Raw genomic sequence first — 19,227 nt, 5'->3', positions numbered from 1 at the left:
CTCATCGGTCCTTATGCCTCCACCATCAAGATTTTGATCAATTCATTGCTGACAGTTTTGCATTTAGCAGAAGTTACAGTTTCATTCAGTGAGTCATGTTTGTGATGAACTCTGCCAAACTTTTGTGATGTTTTACTTTAAATCAATGAAGTCTGTTGTGGAATTTCTGTGATGATCATGTTCACAAAATGAGACTGGTGGCGAAGAGCCAATCAGGAGTCAGACATATTGATGCAGAGAGATTTGTTTTTGTTCGAAGCAGAAACAGATGCATCTGGAGAAGACCCAGAAAGACACAGCATGCAATGGATCACCAGAGCCTTCTGCCTTTCCATTCTCAGAGACCCATTTGAAGAACCTGTGATAACAAAATAAATCACAATACAAACATAGCCTTTAGCTAGTCAGGGCCATCATTAGATGTTTAGTCATACGTTAAAGGAACACAAAGTGTTATATCAACAAGAAGGGGGATGACCCTGAGCCGGTACGCCTGACACCATGAGGAAAACATCAATTTTTCCTCTACAAAAGTGATGGATTTGACTATTTTAATGTGAAATGGATGTTGAGCTTATAACGACAAATACCAACAACCGCATATTAACTTAGAAAAGAGGTCTTAATAATATAAAAGCTGTTTTGAAAATGAATGCCTTGCATCAGTTGGGGTTAAAATATAAGAAAAATTAAACATCAGTATCACCTGGACATGTTAGCATATTCATGCTTATGTGTTTTCACTTCAGCCTTCGGTTTTTATGCCCGGCATTGTTTGCACAATCCACACTGACATACAAACTCACATTTAAATGTACTGTGGAAATCTATACATTCAAAAACAATTTTGCATTGCTGAAAGTGAGGGATTGAGAGAGATGGACAGTTTCCACATTAATCCCTTAGATAGGGTTGACAAAATTACTCTTTGTCCTTCTGATGTCATTCTTGAAGCTACTTGTCAAATAATTCTTCATAACAAATCCTCCTCTCCTCTTTTCTCGTCTCCATAAAGAACACTCTCTCTTGCACAAACACACTAACTACATTTAATCCAAAATTGTTCCCCCTTTATTTCATTATTTTTACTTGTACTTGTCTTTTTCTCTCCAGGTCCAGTACCAGTGGACACCCTTGTTGTGTCAGAACTCCTTTCTCGCAGTGTAACAGTTAGCTGGGTTCCTCCTTCCCAACCAAATGGCATCATCACCAACTATACCCTCTATCTTTGTTTACTTTTAAATCTCTCCAACACCTCCAATGAGAGTCCGAACCTCAACTCAGATTTTGACGACAGGCCAACAACAACTAATATTACCAGTCCACTTTTATCCAGCCCAATTCTGATACCTGCTGTCAACACAAGCAATGATGGAAACATAAATACAGCACAGGGCACTTTAGCCAACCACCCTCCATGAACTTATACCAAGTTTCTGGACCTCACAACTTAGATGTCAACCCAGTCAGTTCCAACACCGTAAATCAAAGTTCCATCTCATTCCACCCCAGTGAATACAACACTTCAGTTTTCAGTGTAAACTCAAGCTTGGGCTCCATTCTGCACAGCCTTCAACACAACAACACTGTTTTTGATATGGAGTATGTAAAAGAAGACCCCATGCACTTCTCCGGTTCCTTCAGAGCAGTATCAGATGGCAGATCAACCCTTCAATCAGTTACTGTTCCAGGAAACACCACAGCCTATACCTTCCATGATCTACTGCCATACCAGACCTACAGCTTCAAGGTACAATATTCTAATCTATAATTATTGAAGAATACACTAATAAACAGTATGCAGCCACAGTGCTTTGTGTACACCTGATCCTGTCAGATCTCAAAAGTTAAGCAGAGTAGACCCTGATCAGTACATTGTTGGGAGACTGCTTAGGACCACCAGGTGCTGTGTGCGTTTCTCTGGGTAAAACTGGAGTTGCATCAGGAAGGGCATCAGGCGAAAAATGTCTGCCAAATCCCTATGCGGCTCTGTAGTGGATGCACTGTGGTAACCCTGAATGAACGAGAGTAGCCGAAAGAACATCTTGAAGATGAATGAAGAACATAATCCAGTGCATTTACAACATATTCTAAGAAAAGCCTAGACATGTACATTGTAAAATACAGTGAGTGAATAGATGTTCATATGATAATTCAAATATAGCAATGTAATCATTTTGTACAGCTGTCAACCCCCACAATGTGAATGAGCTGCAAATCATGAATTATCCACAAACCATTAATTGCAACATGTGAATACTGAAAAAATATTTCCCGAAACATAAATGCAGGTCTTGCAAAACGTGAACACAGATCTCACAAAACGGAAGTCGCAAAATGTGAATATCATTCATAATATATAATATATTTCAGGTTATGTAGTGGGACGGGGGGGGGGTTACTGCAGCTGGTAAGGCAGGAAGGTGAGCCCTGAGTGCTCTCTTGCTTCTGGTGTCAATTGTCCGGCCCTGGAGGGAGAAGGGTTTTCAGTTTTGTGGGCTCAGTGTTTTATCACTGCTTCATCGACTTGTGTCTTCCAACACTCACTGGATCAGTTTGCAGCCAAGTGTGAAGCGGTTGGAATGAGGATCAGTACCTATAAATCTGCGGCCATGGTTCTCAGCAGGAAATCAATGGATTGCCTACTCCGGGTAGGAAATGCGCCTCCCTAGGGAGGTGTTCCAGGCACATCCTTCTGGGAGGAGATCACAGGGAAGACCCAGGAATAGGTGGAGAGATTATATCTCTTCACTGGACTGGGAACGCCTCGGGATCCCCCAGTCAGGGGTGGTCAGTGTGGCTGGGGAAAGGGAAGTCTGGGTTCCCCTGCTGGAGCTTTTGCCCCTGTGTCCCAATCCCGGAGAAGCGGTTGAAGATGAGTGAGTGAGTGAGAGTGAGGACTCCCTATACAACTAATGTAATGCTGCCGTGCCCACATGGTGGCACGGCTGCCATTACCAAAGAGAGAAAAAAGGACACAAAGTACACGGATGTGTAATACAATGTGTGTGTTGAGTGAATGCGGAGACCAGAAGAAAACAAAAATAACAAAGAAATAAAAATAAAAACTCAAGACAGATGTAGCTGTTTGCCATCTTCGGTAATGGCACAGCATGCTCCTTGCCATTGTGGCCAATTCCCTTTGATCTGTTTAGGTGTAGAGAGTCAATCTCAGATGCGCTGCTGTGCTCTCCCATCTTTTATTATGAAATAATGCTGAATTTATGTGGAAACGATTGTTGTACAAAGCTTCAAATATCTGTCGCAGAGATACATATAGGAGTGCAGTACCGGAGTGCAGTTTTAAGCAGAAACGAGGCGATAATCGGTGAAATGCTGCCGACGCTCCGAAATGACGCATGCACAGTGAAGGCACAGTGAAGGCAGGGTCGACCAAGAGGGCACCGTTCGGTCGCCGACACCAGCACACGGCCAGGCATGAGTCCTCACTCTAGCTTTCATATATATAACTCTATGGGTGTAACATTCTAGACTCACACCCCATTCCAACTCATTATCGAAACTTTGCTTAATTTATTACCACCCATGAAAAATGTCAGCTCCTATTTTATAAACACTACCCATTCTAGAGCCTGTGGATCCCTACGGGCAACATGCTAGTGATTCAGTAACTTTGCAAAAGATTAACTGAAATGTATAATATCCCACAGACCAGCCTTCCACCTACTGAACATTGCTACCTGCTGCTTGCTTAATAGATATTGGATGGATGATGAGAATTTGGTTCATGTGGGGTTGAGAGTGGGAAAGGTATCATTAATGCAAAGACATTTACTAAATCAGAGGAGTAACATCATACATTCTGTTTCACAGCAGTTATGTTCCCAAACTCATTTAACAATCGAACAATCACAAAATCCCATAGAAAAGATTTTGCATGAATTTAACTGCAAAAGAGAAAGTGAAAGAGGTGGTTGAGTGAGGTACAACATGAATTCAGTGTATGAGAAAGAGAGAGAGGCTGTTTCCAAACAGAAATGTACCAAATCACAGAAATAAATAATTATTTTCTGACAGTTTAACATTAGTTAAATTCTGAACTCAAATAATATTCCCAAGCACATAAGTATACATGGGTGAAAACATACAGCTTAAACATGTTGTGAGTTATACTGCACTCATTTTGGTGCTCTGTTGAAACTGTGAGTAAAACATACATTTTTGTCTCAACAACAGGTTGTAGCCTGCACCAGTGTGGGCTGTTCAGTGTCTGCATGGTCTCATCGGTTTCATACTCTCCCTGCTCCCCCTGAAAAGGTTTCAGTACCACATCTATATTCTGACTCACCCACTTCTGTTCTCTTATCGTGGGGAATGCCAGAGCGGACCAACGGGCCACTGGAGAGGTGGGTGATGTTTCAGCTTTACCTAATCTGTGAGATTTCTGTTGGTGTACAAATACACATGCTCTCATGTGGATTATTGAATTATTTCACTGTGATACCGCCTATAGCAATTTCTTAAATTTCTTCACACAGATTTGTTTTTGTTTTCAGCAGTTTTTATTTTAAATAAGAATCAGGGTTTTTTTGTATTGTGTTTTAGGCTGTGCGGCTTAAGGTGCCCTGACACTTGGATGACTTTGATCCGCGCACTTGCACGCACATCGTCAGGATGATCCCACTGTGTTCCCAGCTAGAGGCCACTCTTTGTTCCACTGGCTGCCACTTGTTGTGCGCTGGACGCTTCATATATAAAAAAAATATTTCATAGTGGATTAATCAAATTCTGTTGGAGTTGGCTGTTGAAAACGGCTCTAATCACTTCCAAAATCACAGCGGACCGCTCCACCAGCAGCTTTTCCCTCTCTCACATGGGCGTGTTTAATGTGGTGGAGAACGCATTTGTAACCGTCTAAAAAGGTAATTATTTGTAATGTTTATATTGTAATGGCTTTGTAAAACAGTTGCATGTTCATCTCTTCTTATGTGCAGCTGTAAAAGTATGTTTATGATATATTTAATATCTCATTAATTGCTAATTGATAATCGCTCAGATAAGCTGCGCTGTGATGCGGTGTACTGATGCAATCACTCGCACTCATGCAATGTTTTTGACTTGTTTGCTCAATGTTCACTTGAAGTTCATGTCATTAATGCGTGATGGAGATTTTGAACATTTCAAAATTTTCTTTGCGCATGTGCATGAAGCCACGCACAGTTTACAACTGTTTACAAGTTTGAGACAAGTTTACTCTCATGCACGGCAGAGTGCATACAAGTGCGCGGATCAAAGTCGTGCAAGTGTCAGGGGGCCTTCAGTTACACAGTAATAAAACTCTCCAGTAAATGAATGGATTTGTCAATATGTACCTTTGTACCCCTATTTAGTTGGGTCACCTGGAGAACTTCCGTGACCACGTAGAGTGAAGGTTCGTTTCTCATTTCTTTTGCCTTCTTTGAAGGTTAATTAATGAAACTGGAGGGAGTGTCCCTCACAAAAGTGTGGGCGGAAACCATAGAGGGTAAAAATCCTAAATGGCCTCCATTGGCCATCTAGCAAACTTAAATTCTAATTAACCAATTAAATACTAATGCACTTAGATTAGTGTGCTCATTCATGCCAGTGCCGGCCAAAATGGCAACATTTTGGATTTTTTCCCCCTACGGCTTCCGCCCACAGTTTTGTGAGGGACACTCCCTCCAATTTCATTAATTAGCCTTCAAAGAAGACAAAAGAGCTCAGAAAGGAACCTTCACTATCCATGGTTACAGCAGTGCTCAAGATGGCCCAACTAATTTATACTGTATGTAACTGTTAAATTAGCACTTTGAGCACTGACAAGACACCGTTCGTATTAATTGCTGTCAGAATCAACCAGGGTTAGTGTCATCCACAGTTGGCATAATCACGTATGCGAATGCTTGACTAGATATGCTAACGCTAATGTTGGTAGCATTTTCTGCAACAGGATGAGTCACTATTCAAACTTTCCATATTAATGTAGTTTTGTGCACAGAAGCGGCGTACAGTCCATATCCGGAAAGGGGTGACCCTCTGCTTGGGCCATGCTACAGACATAAATTACAGAGCAATTCACAGAACAATTCACAAAACAAATATACAGGAAATGCTGTTGGTGCACAGGACAGGAGGGTCGCCAGCACAAATACATCTTCCATCTCTGGATGGAACTGCACCTTAAACAGAGAGAAAAACATAATCAGGCATCAGAAAGACAAGAAATACTGTATAATTTGCCAGCATTAATAAACAAGAAAAACAGAAGAAATACTAAGGTGATCGCCAGCCACTAGCCCTAAGCTTCACTAAAAGACCCAGAATTTAGGTAAAGTTGAGGCCGCGGAACGCTCCTTTTACTAATAAAATTAATTAAAAGAGTAAAAAGCATAAAACAAAACTATACCAGTATGCTAGCCATAAGAAAGGGAAAATAAGTGCGCCTTAAGTCTGGACTTGAAAGTCTCCACAGAATCTAACTGTTTTATTGACGCAGGGAGATCATTCCACAGAACAGGGGTACGATAAGAGAAAGCTCTATGACCTGCAGACTTCTTATTCACCCTAGGGACACAAAGTAGTCCTGCACCCTGAGAACGCAAAGCCCGGGCCGGTACGTAAGGTTTAATTCGATTACCAGCAGTTATCGGCATGTATAACTGACTATCATCAGCATAGCAGTGAAAGGTAATCCCAAAATGCTGTAATATGTGCCCAAGGGGTGCTATATAAAGGGAGAAAAGCAGGGGGCCTAAGACAGACCCCTGTGAAACTCCAAATTTCATGTCAATAAGGTTAACTGGATCGAGTATGACATCAGTCACACAAGGGCACTCCCAGTAATTCCAAAATGATTTTCCAACCTGTCAAGTAGAATATGATGATGGGTTAGGGTTAGGGTTAGGCTGATGATGATCTAACAGCACCAGAACCATAGTGGTGTCCAAATCCATTGTAAGCAGAAGATCATTCACCACTTTAGTGAGAGCTATTTCTGTGGAATGATATTTTCTAAAAGCAGACGGCAGTGGCTCAAAGAGATTATTCTCAGTAAGACAGTCCACGAGCTGCCGTGACACCACTTTTTCCAGAAATTCATCACTGGTGATTGTTGTTTCTTACATATCTTTTGCTGTGTTTAGGTGGCTTATAGAGCGTAGAGTGGCTGGTACCAAAGAAGTCTCCATAGTAGAACATGTGGCACCGGAGTCTCCACCACTTTCCTTCTTGGATTCTTCCTCAGCTCTCAGTCCTTGGACGAATTACCAATATCGGCTGGTGCTCTATAACCAGGCTGGCAGTTCCAAAGGTAAAATTACAAGTTTATAGAATCTTTATTTTTTGGTAATACCCCTGTCACACTGGAGGCCGAATGAGCCCGAGTGCCGACCAAATGAAAAGTCGACCTCCATTCGGGCAAAGTTGAGATGTATTCGAAAACCTCCGACAGCTATCTGAGTGCATTCCAAACAGTCGTGCACATTCGTGCGGCCAGCCCAAATGTAGCACACATGTACCCAACTCTCGAGGTGCGTTCAAGGTGGAAATAACTGGAGCGGCAGTCATAGTACAGTCCGACCGCAGTCTGACTGCATTCTAAATATTCTGACGGCATCATAACAACATTCAAAACAGTCTGATCATGTTGGAAGGAAATTCACCTTGGTTGGGCATGTCAAATCATGCTGGCAAGTACCGATTTTGCCACGGATGGCCATACGCGCACCTCCACTGGATCACGTTTGGGGTGTGCAAAGGAAGTATTGTTTTGTGCAATGTCTGTGGCACGCATTCATCTTGTGAAGTAGACGTTAACATTGCACAATCAAACCGAAAGTACCGCGTGTTACTGCGAGTCAATGCACCTCAGACCCTTGGAGCAGCGTGCACATCTGAATGGAGTGTTGTATCCATAATAAACCTTATATAACAGATGCATTGGCATTCCCTCTCATGGGTTAGATAATGTATGTGAAATATTACGATCATCATAGCCATAACACCGCAGCACAGCGCAGCTGAATGGGGAGTCACAGCTGTAATGCACATATACGCATACACACTATCTAACTCTGTAGGAGTAATGGCAATGCAACTGTTCTACCAAGCCATTATGATATAAATAAAAATAAAAAGTCACACTTGGAATGGGTCCAGACATGTCTCACAGCGTAGGACGAACACCAGCCAGGCTGCAGGCTGTGATGACATCTCTGTCATCATGGAAGTGCTGTGATGGCTACATCAACCAAGTGCCAATGGCAAATTCCTCGTCCACCACAAAATATATATACCATGTGACGCGCCGTCCAGTGGCACTACTTATGCCATCTAGCTGGACAGTGGGAGGCCCCCCTGCATGTCAGGGCACGTAACATGTGATCGCAAAGCCCATACAGTCATGTGAAGCATTAAGCAAAAGGTGTGAGGCTGTATCATCTGATTGCTACGCTGTTCATGCGTGAGGCTGCATCATGTGAATGATGTGCTGCTCATGTGTGAGGCTGTATCATCTGATCGCTGCACTGCTCGTGCATGAGGCTGTATCATCTGATCATTGCACTGCTCATGCATGAGGCTGTATCATCTGATCATTGCACTGCTCGTGCATGAGGCTGTATCACAGGGGTCAGCAATCATGTGCCATGAAGGGCCAAGACACTACAGGTTTCCCTTTCTACCAGTCACCTTAGCATGTGATTTCATGGATGTTCAGGTGTCTCAGCAGGTGATTTCATTGATGATCAGGTGTTTATGTTCAGGGGAGAAGCTCATCAACAAAACCACCTACTGAGGTGATTATAGTTGCAAGGAAAACCTGCACTGTCTTGTCACTCGCTGCCCACCTCTCCTGAATCATCTGATCGCTGCCCTACTCATGCGTGAGGCTGTGTCATTTGATTGCTGTACTGCTTGTGCATGAAGCTTATGATCGAATCGCGAGTACCCCATTGTAAACAGGGGACAAAGCGTGTCTCAGACCTCCTCCCAGGTTAAGGCTGGGTTTCAACTGTTTCACATAGAATGCCACCTTGACCTCTCTCTCAAACCATTTCTTCTCTCTGGCTAAGATTTTAATTTCCTTGTCCTCAAACGTGTGGTTATGGTCTTTAAGGTGGAGATAAACTGCAGACTGAGGTCCACTGGCGCCCTCTCTGCGGTGCTGGTATAGCCTTTTGTGTAAAGGTTGCTTAGTCTCACCTATGTAGTGTTCATTACAGTTTTCCTGACATCTGATAGAATACACTACATTGCTCTGTTTGTAACTAGGGATCCTGTCCTTAGGGTGAACTAATTTCTGTCTCAAGGTGTTAACCGGTTTAAAGTAAACCGGGATTTTGTGCTGTCTGAAGATCCTCTGTAGTTTTTCCTCTACTCCTGCTAAATAAGGGAGAGACACTCCTCTTCTTCTTGTCTCCGTCTCCTGTCTATCTGGTCTCTTTGTTCTCTGGGACTTCTGCACAGAGAACAAAGAGACCAGATTAGTCCAGTCGAAAATTCAAGCTCCTCTACTATGGAAACCACGTGGACAACTGAGAGCCTACACAGAATCAGGTCAAAGCAGTTTCAGTCTTTTGTTTATGGTAATGAGTCATTCACGTCATCAGGAGAGTCGTCAAGGGAGCCATCAGGAGAGGCGTCCGTCCCATCATTAGGAGGGACAGCTGCCCTGTCATTAAGAGGGTGCTAACTAGAGCACAATAGTTGCTAATTAGAGCTATTGTTTTGTCACTAGCCTATAGCAGTCTGCCTCTTGGTAGGAGGGGTCTGGTTAGGTTTAAAACTCCAGCTTTTGTGGCTTCTGTTTATTCTTCTCTACAAGAGTCAAGACAGAAGTCAGACTACCAGAGCAAGAATTTTAGCTGAGAAAGCTTCTGCAATTTGAAGCAAAACATCCTTGCGTCAAGCAACCCAGTCCAGTTGAAGATTCAAGCTTCTCTACTATGGAAACCACCTGGACAACTGAGAGCCTACACAGAAACATAGAAAAGGGGGTGTCCACAATAATAGTAGCATCTGCTGTTGATGCTACAAACTCAAAACTATTATGTTCAAACTGCTTTTTTAGCAAACCCATGAATCACTAAACTACTATTTCGTTGTATAACCACAGTTTTTCATGATTTTTCACGTCTGCGAGGCATTAATTTTGTTGGTTTGGAACCAGGATTTTGCTCATTTACTAGTGTCCTTGGGGTCATTGTCTTGTTGAAACACCCATTTCAAGGGCATGTCCTCTTTAGCATAACGCAACATGACCTCTTCAAGTATTTTGACATATCAAAACTGATCCATGATACCTGTATGCGATATAAAGGCCGAACACCATAGTAGGAGAAACATGCCCATATCATGATGCTTGCAGAACCATGCTTCACTGTCTTCACTGTGAACTGTGGCTTGAATTCAGAGTTTGGGGGTTGTCTCACAAACTGTCTGCAGCCCTTGGACCCAAAAAGAACAGTTTTACTCTCATCAGTCCACAAAATATTCCTCCATTTCTCTTTAGGCCAGTTGATGTGTTCTTTGGCAAATTGTAACCTCTTCTGCACATGTCTTTTATTTAACAGAGGGACTTTGCGGGGGATTCTTGGAAATAAATTAGCTTCACGCAGGCGTCTTCTTACTGTCACAGCACTTACAGGTAACTCCAGACTGTCTTTGATCATCCTGGAGCTGATCAGAGGGTGAGCCTTTGCCATTCTGGTTATTCTTCTATCCATTTTGATGGTTGTTTTCCATTTTCTTCCACACATCTCTGTTTTTTTTTTGTTCATTGTTAAGCATTGGAGATCATTGTAGATGAACAGCCTATAATTTTTTGCACCTGCGTATACGTTTTTCCCTCTCCAATCAACTTTTTAATCAAACTACGCTGTTCTTCTGAACAATGTCTTGAACATCCCATTTTCCTCAGGCTTTCAAAGAGAAAAGCATGTTCAACGGGTGCTGGCTTCATCCTTAAATAGGGGACACCTGATTCACACCTGTTTGTTCCACAAAATTGATGAACTCACTGACTGAATGCCACACTACTATTATTGTGAACACCCCCTTTTCTATTTTTTTTTTTACTAATAGCCCAGTTTCATAGCCTTAAGAGTGTGCATATCATGAATGCTTGGTCTTGTTGGATTTGTGAGAATCTACTGAATCTACTGGTACCTTGTTTCCTATGTAACATTAACCCCTTAACGCCCATCGTCGCATATATGCTACAATCTCTGACTCAAATATGCAACTTACCAAATTGACCTGTATGCCTGTTGTCGCAAATTTGCAACATACCATCATTATTATTATAACATTATAACATAAAGTCATTACCAGAATACCCAATATTACTATCTAGTTTTTGTGCAAAAGTGAAATTAATAATCTCAACATTATTTACCATCTACTTAAAGGCAAAAACACACACAAAACATTTTTTTATATACAGCTATATAAATTCGGGCGTTAAGGGGTTAAGAAATATACTCAAAACCTGGATTCATCTTTTTAGTCACATAGCACTACTATTATTCAGAACACTACTGTATATATGCATATACACACATATATACACATACATATACACCCATACACGCATACTCTTATGCACACACATACCTATACACATATACATATGCATATATATAAACATGATTGGGATTGAAAAGGAGATAGGAGATAGGAGCATCTTCTTTCCAATATGTGAAATGGAGTTTAGGTGTGGTAAGGTGACATTAGTGCTGGGATTTGTAAACTAGTTGTTATTGCACATGATTTGTGGACATATTAATATTGCACGTAATTTGTGGACATACAACCCTGGCAAAAATTATGGAATCACCGGCCTCGGAGGATGTTCATTCAGTTGTTTAATTTTGTAGAAAAAAAGCAGATCACAGACATGACACAAAACATGTTGTGTGGGCCGCTGAAGAGGAGGTACTGCTGGCCCACCACCACCAGAGGGCGCCCTGCCTGGAGTGCGGGCTCCAGGCACCAGAGGGCGCTGCCGCCTTACGGGTGCAGCCAGGGTGACAGCTGTCACCCATCACTGGACACAGCTGTTCCACTCAGCACGGAGGTATATCAGCAGGACGGCGTCTCCACCTCAGTGCCGAGATATCGCCTTAAGATAGAGGTAACGTTCTCTGCTGTATTTCTTACACTATTATATTGTCTTTCTTGTTGAGCATTGCAGGACAGCTGTCTACAAAAAAGCCGTTGCTTTCGGATAAGTACTCACCTTCCTGCAGTATTGTGACGTGAGGTGGAGGCGGCTTCTCCCCTCTCCGTGTTACTGGGTGCAGCCGCATCCACACCTGTGTGTTTGTTGGCTTCTCTTTGCCAGCAGTACCGGATCCGACGAGCGGAGGCAGTGGCCACCTGGGAATTCGGGACTTGGCGGTTCCAGTACTTCCAGGGTTCGGTGGCAGAGGAAATCTGGGTGGTTCCGGTTCGACTTGGACGGACGTCTCCTACCTTCGAGCCTGCCCACACGACACCAGTGGAATTCGGCTTAACCCCAAATTGTCAATTGTTGTATTGGTTGTGCACGTTTCACAACAGTAAAACCTTGTTATTTACCTTCTCCATTGTCCGTTCATTTGCGCCCCCTGTTGTGGGTCCGTGTTCCTACACTTTCACAACAAAACAAGTCATTTCAAATGGCAACTTTCTGGCTTTAAGAAACACTATAAGAAATCAGGAAAAAAAAAATTGCGGCAGTCAGTAACGGTTACTTTTTTAGACCAAGCAGAGGGAAAAAAAATATGGAATCACTCAATTCTGAGGAAAAAATTATGGAATCATGAAAAACAAAAGAACGCTCCAACACATCACTAGTATTTTGTTGCACCACCTCTGGCTTTTATAACAGCTTGCAGTCTCTGAGGCATGGACTTAATGAGTGACAAACAGTACTCATCATCAATCTGGCTCCAACTTTCTCTGATTGCTGTTGCCAGATCAACTTTGCAGGTTGGAGCCTTGTCATGGACCATTTTCTTCAACTTCCACCAAAGATTTTCAATTGGATTAAGATCCGGACTATTTGCAGGCCATGACATTGACCCTATGTGTCTTTTTGCAAGGAATGTTTTCACAGTTTGTGCTCTATGGCAAGATGCATTATCATCTTGAAAAATGATTTCATCATCCCCAAACATCCTTTCAGTTGATGGGATAAGAAAAGTGTCCAAAATATCAACGTAAACTTGTGCATTTATTGATGATGTAATGACAGCCCTCTCCCCCGTGCCTTTACCTGACATGCAGCCCCATATCATCAATGACTGTGGAAATTTACATGTTCTCTTCAGGCAGTCATCTTTATAAATCTCATTGGAACGGCACCAAACAAAAGTTCCAGCATCATCACCTTGCCCAATGCAGATTCGAGATTCATCACTGAATATGACTTTCATCCAGTCATCCACAGTCCACGATTGCTTTTCCTTAGCCCATTGTAACCTTGTTTTTTTCTGTTTAGGTGTTAATGATGGCTTTCATTTAGCTTTTCTGTATGTAAATCCCATTTCCTTTAGGCGGTTTCTTTCTTTAGGTGGTCACAGACGTTGACTCCAGTTTCCTCCAGTTTCCTCCAGTTTCCTTCCATTCGTTCTCATTTGTTTTGTTGTGCATTTTCGATTTTTGAGACATATTGCTTTAAGTTTTCTGTCTTGATGCTTTGATGTCTTCCTTGGTCTACCAGTATGTTTGCCTTTAACAACCTTCCCATGTTGTTTGTATTTGGTCCAGAGTTTAGACACAGCTGACTGTGAACAACCAACATCTTTTGCAACATTGTGTGATGATTTACCCTCTTTTAAGAGTTTGATAATCCTCTCCTTTGTTTCAATTGACATCTCTCGTGTTGGAGCCATGCTTCATGTCAGTCCACAAGGTGTGATCATTCCTTTTTAGATGCAGACTAACGAGCAGATCTGATTTGATGCAGGTGTTAGTTTTGGGGATGAAAATTTACAGGGTGATTCCATAATTTATTCCTCAGAATTGAGTGTGTCCATATTTTTTTCCCTTTGCTTGGTCTAAAAAAGTAACCGTTACTGACTGCCACAATTTTTTTCTTGATTTCTTATAGTGTTTCTTAAAGCCAGAAAGTTGACATTTGAAATTACTTTAGTTTTGTGTCATGTCTGTGATCCGTTTTTTTTTCTACAAAATTAAACAACTGAATGAACATCCTCCGAGGCCGGTGATTCCATAATTTTTGCCAGGGGTTGTATTATTGCATGTGGTTATTTCACAGTGTTATTGTACAGTCTGACAGCAGCAGGGAGGTACGACCTGCGGTATCGTTCCTTCTTGCACTGAGGGTGCCTCAGTCTGTCACTGAACGAGCTGGTCAGCTCCACTACAGTCCGGTGCAGAGGGTGAGAGGAGTTGTTCATGATGGATTTGAGCTTGGTTAACACCCTTCTCTCAGCCACCTCCTCCAGAGAGTTCAGAGGACAGCCCAGGACAGAGCTGGACTTCCTGACCAGCTTGTTCAGTCTCTTTCTCTCCCGCTCTGTGCTGCCCAGGGCCCAACAGACGACAGCATAGAGGAGAGCTGAGGCTACAACAGCATTGTAGAAGGTCTTAAGCAGAGGCCTGCTCACTGCAAAGGATCTCAGTCTCCTCAGGTGGTGGAGGCGAGTCTGACCTTTTTTGTACAGGGCGTCAGTGTTGTGAGTCCAGTCCACTTTGCTGTTGAGGTGAATGCCCAGGTATTTGAGACTGTCCCCATCATAGTCTGAACAGCTTCAATCATGTTCTAACATCTTTAAATAGGATAGTCCGAGTGAGTACACCATGATACTTGTTTGACTGTGCTCCATCGGGGTAAGAATTTGAAGCAAAAGCAGTTTGTTTGTTTGTTGCGGTTGTGGCTGAGAACGCAGCTGGGCGCAACTTTACTTTTATTTTCAAGCGGGTTGCCAGGTATATGCTTTATAAGCCAGCTACTTACCAGGTCTGCACTTTATAAGCCAGTCTGATGGGAGGCATACTCCAGTATGCCTCCTATCAGACTTTTACTTTTTCTGGATTGTGGGGGGATTGTAATAGAATGGTGCTCTGTGGAACAGGGGTGTTACTTTATGTTGTTCCTTACTTTCAGGTCCCTGGGCCAATATCACAACCAAACCTTCTCGCCCTGCTGGCCTTAGTCCACCAAAGGTGACAGTCCTGGGGCCCGAGTCAGTCGAGGTAAGACTACCTTTGTTTGCAGCAGATATTTTCAGGTTGAGTGCAGTACCTTTGAGCATGTGCTTGTAACACACTTCACTACATCCACACTGTGGAACTACCTTGAGTCCTGGATGCAACTGCCCAGGCAGACAGTAAGTCCATTGCTGCATCTCTAAAACAACCATCTATCCGCCACAGCTAGGTGAAATGTGGGCATCCTCTTGGCCTTCTTCATTCACTGGGGTCCTCAACACTCAGGCAGCTATGTGCTAGATCATGTATAGAGAAATGTACCACATGGCCAAAATGTTGAGGCTGACACTCCATTACAGTGCAAGTGATGCTCCTTGTCTTAGTTTCACTCAGTAGCTACTCATTACTCACAATCATACAGTAAGACAGGAAGCACCAGAACCCTAAAGACCTGGATGTTTATTCTGCTGCAAAGATGTTGACATCACCAAATACCTCTATCCAGAGACCTCATGACTCCATAAGCTCTTCCCAGGCATTTCTTGATCTCAGAGGCCGAAGACCCAGAGACATAAATGAGCATGAGTGCACATGTGTCAAAGCTCAACATATTTTATGCAAGTCTCTGAATAATATCTAGAATTTCTGAACACATTGATACTAAGTTGCTCCCAATGTAGCAGTTGAGTGTGTGTGTGTGTGTGTGTGTGTGTGTGTGTGTGTGTGTGTGTGTGTGTGTGTGTGTGTGTGTGTGTGTGTGTGTGTGTGTGTGTGTGTGTGTGTGTGTGTGTTGTGTGTGTGTGTGTGTCAGTGCCTAAGTGATGTATGGCTTGGTGCCTTTTCATCTTCTGAGTGCAGGTGTGTATGTGTGTCTTTTCTTATTCACCTGACAAGTTTGTGTAGGCATGTGCGTTTGAGCTCACATGTGAACACGCCCACTCTTGTATCAATGATATGTTCTGTGAGCCTGCAACAGAGGGTTTTGTAGGTGTGCGCTAACCCCTCTTCTGCTGTAGACCGCTCTTACTGGCACTCGTCTCCTTAACCCGTATGTAATCAAATTTAGATGGCGAAACACAATACCAATGCAGCCCATTTACCATTTACTCATCGCAGTACAATACTCATCCACCAATGTGACTGAAGAACCAAAACAATTAAGACCATTTTACTACAGTGCATTGGAGGATGTGTGTTTGTGTCTCATAACTGAAGTTAATCATGACATATTGCGTGTTTTATTTGAAAGGTTTACAGTGAATCTTTAAGCAGTCAGTCTGCTCTGCGTAAGCTTGATCTGGCCAAATCTCAGAAGCTAAGCAGAGTGAGTCCTTGAGTCCTAGTACTTGGATGGCAGTTGTCTACAGAAGTCCAGGAGCCGTGTGTATTTCTTCAGGAAAAACTGGAGTTGCGTCAGGGAGGGCATTTGGCAAAAAACTTGCTCCAAATTCCAATGCGGGTCTGTGTTGAATCCACTGTGGTGACCTTGCTCAAAACAGGAGCAGCTGAAAGGTGAACAACTGTGCATCTCTCACATTAGGTTTAACTCTGTATGTCAGATCAGACCAGGGGCCTCATGTACAAAGGCTGCGTGTGCACACAAAGCGTGGCATACATCCATCTCCATGCTTATGTTCAGATGTAGTCATAGTGAAATGACCATGGAAATGTGCGATGCGCCATGACAAGTTCATGGCTGGCGTTCACACGTTTCTAAAGCTATTGGTCCACACTGGCAAGATATAGAGGTGATGCTGGGAAACTGTTAATAGTGTGAAAACAAGAAGTCATCAGAGTGATGTGCACATCAGAGACACACTTACTAATTAACACACCCATTTCTGTGCAGTTATATGGGTGGATATAAAATCATGCCGAAAGTGATGAGGGAAATGGTGTTAACAGTGGCTGTGTTAGTGTTGTTAGAGGACCTTCCAAATGGTGTATTCTGATGTGAGCATGTATTCAGGAAACATAAAGATTTACTTGCAAATGACGATAATCGGCTCATAAGCAGATTTCACTTACCAAGGCCAGTGTTACTTCAGTTGTGGGCAGAACTGTGGCTGGCCTCAAAGTGCAATACAGCGAGGAGCCAGGGGTTGTCTGTGCCCACACAGGTGCGGACCACGTTGGGCTTCCTGGCAACGGGGTCATTCCAGCAGGTGTTGGTCGGTCAATCAGGAGTGTGCCAGTCAACCTTGAGCCGAGCTATGCCAGCTGTGTGGAACAGAATCAACCGAATGTCATCCAAGTATATTACATTCCAACATTAAAGCGCAATTTGCAGTGAGAGCTTGTTTCCAAAATGTATTCGGAGCTATTGACTGCATACATGTTGCTGTAAAGGCTCCATCACATGATTCATTTGTTTTTGTTGATAGAAAACATTTTCATTCAAATCATATGTGATGCACAAATGCATTGGTTGGGTTGGGAACAGGCTAGCTGCTGGCATGGTGCACGATGGGTGGCTGTTTGGTGAGGAAATAGTTTATTTGTGTAATTGTTCCAAATGAAAGCCCGCACAGGCACATTTGGGCATGTGTGCATTCAAATATGTTTTTGATATTATAATGATGTTTTTTATTTTTTCCTTATAGTGAAACTAGAGCTGCAGAGCTTCTTAACATGCCCCTGATTGTCTCCCTGTGTTCAGTATTTGTCAATAAACATTTGGTAACACTTTATATTAACTGCATGCTATAAAGCATTAGTAAAGCATTTATAAAGTGTAAATGCTTAAGTAACTACTTGTAAAACATTTACAAAGCTTCCTTTTTTATTAGCTACTCATTGGTAAGAACATAAGTAGATGGCTTAATAATTATTAATAACAAAATATGTAATGTCTTTATAAAACATTTACAAATGACTTTTTAATTCTCAATAAACCATTGTTGATCATTAATCTAGTGGGCAAATAAGTATTTGATCCACTGTCGATTTTGTACGTTTTCCAGTCTACAAAGAATGTACAGGTCTGTCATTTTTATCATAGGTACACTTCAGCTGTGAGAGACAGAATCTAAAAACAAAATTCTGAAAAATAAAAATTACAATGTATGATTTTTAAATAATTAATTTGCATTTTATTGCATGAAATAAGTATTTGATCACCTACCAACCAGCATGAATTCTGTCTGTCACAGACCTGTTAGTTTTTCTTTAACAAGTCAATCAATCAATCAATCAATCAATTTTTTTTTTATATAGCGCCAAATCACAACAAACAGTTGCCCCAAGGCGCTTTATATTGTAAGGCAAGGCCATACAATAATGATGTAAAACCCCAACGGTCAAAACGACCCCCTGTGAGCAAGCACTTGGCTACAGTGGGAAGGAAAAACTCCCTTTTAACAGGAAGAAACCTCCAGCAGAACCAGGCTCAGGGAGGGGCAGTCTTCTGCTGGGACTGGTTGGGGCTGAGGGAGAGAACCAGGAAAAAGACATGCTGTGGAGGGGAGCAGAGATCGATCACTAATGATTAAATGCAGAGTGGTGCATACAGAGCAAAAAGAGAAAGAAACAGTGCATCATGGGAACCCCCCAGCAGTCTACGTCTATAGCAGCATAACTAAGGGATGGTTCAGGGTCACCTGATCCAGCCCTAACTATAAGCTTTAGCGAAAAGGAAAGATTTAAGCCTAATCTTAAAAGTAGAGAGGGTGTCTGTCTCCCTGATCTGAATTGGGAGCTGGTTCCACAGGAGAGGAGCCTGAAAGCTGAAGGCTCTGCCTCCCATTCTACTCTTACAAACCCTAGGAACTACAAGTAAGCCTGCAGTCTGAGAGCGAAGCGCTCTATTGGGGTGATATGGTACTACGAGGTCCCTAAGATAAGATGGGACCTGATTATTCAAAACCTTATAAGTAAGAAGAAGAATTTTAAATTCTATTCTAGAATTAACAGGAAGCCAATGAAGAGAGGCCAATATGGGTGAGATATGCTCTCTCCTTCTAGTCCCCGTCAGCACTCTAGCTGCAGCATTTTGAATTAACTGAAGGCTTTTTAGGGAACTTTTAGGACAACCTGATAATAATGAATTACAATAGTCCAGCCTAGAAGAAATAAATGCATGAATTA

At 42.5% G+C, this 19,227-nt stretch overlaps 1 protein-coding gene across 1 annotated transcript in view; it reads left to right on the top strand.

Annotated features, from left to right (window-relative positions):
- The window catches only part of ush2a (Usher syndrome 2A (autosomal recessive, mild)), a 1,147,097-nt gene that overhangs the window by 719,536 nt on the left and 408,334 nt on the right, over positions 1-19,227 (top strand). The window contains 5 exon segments of the mRNA XM_034188044.1: positions 1,114-1,421; positions 1,424-1,750; positions 4,198-4,367; positions 7,125-7,291; positions 15,098-15,186. Of these exon segments, the coding sequence (XP_034043935.1) occupies positions 1,114-1,421; positions 1,424-1,750; positions 4,198-4,367; positions 7,125-7,291; positions 15,098-15,186 (1,061 nt within the window).

The sequence above is a fragment of the Thalassophryne amazonica genome, chromosome 2 (assembly GCF_902500255.1).
Source record: "Thalassophryne amazonica chromosome 2, fThaAma1.1, whole genome shotgun sequence".
NCBI lineage: Eukaryota > Metazoa > Chordata > Actinopteri > Batrachoidiformes > Batrachoididae > Thalassophryne > Thalassophryne amazonica.
The sequence above is the reverse complement of the archived record's forward strand: the minus strand, read 5'-3'. Positions and strand labels throughout refer to the sequence as shown.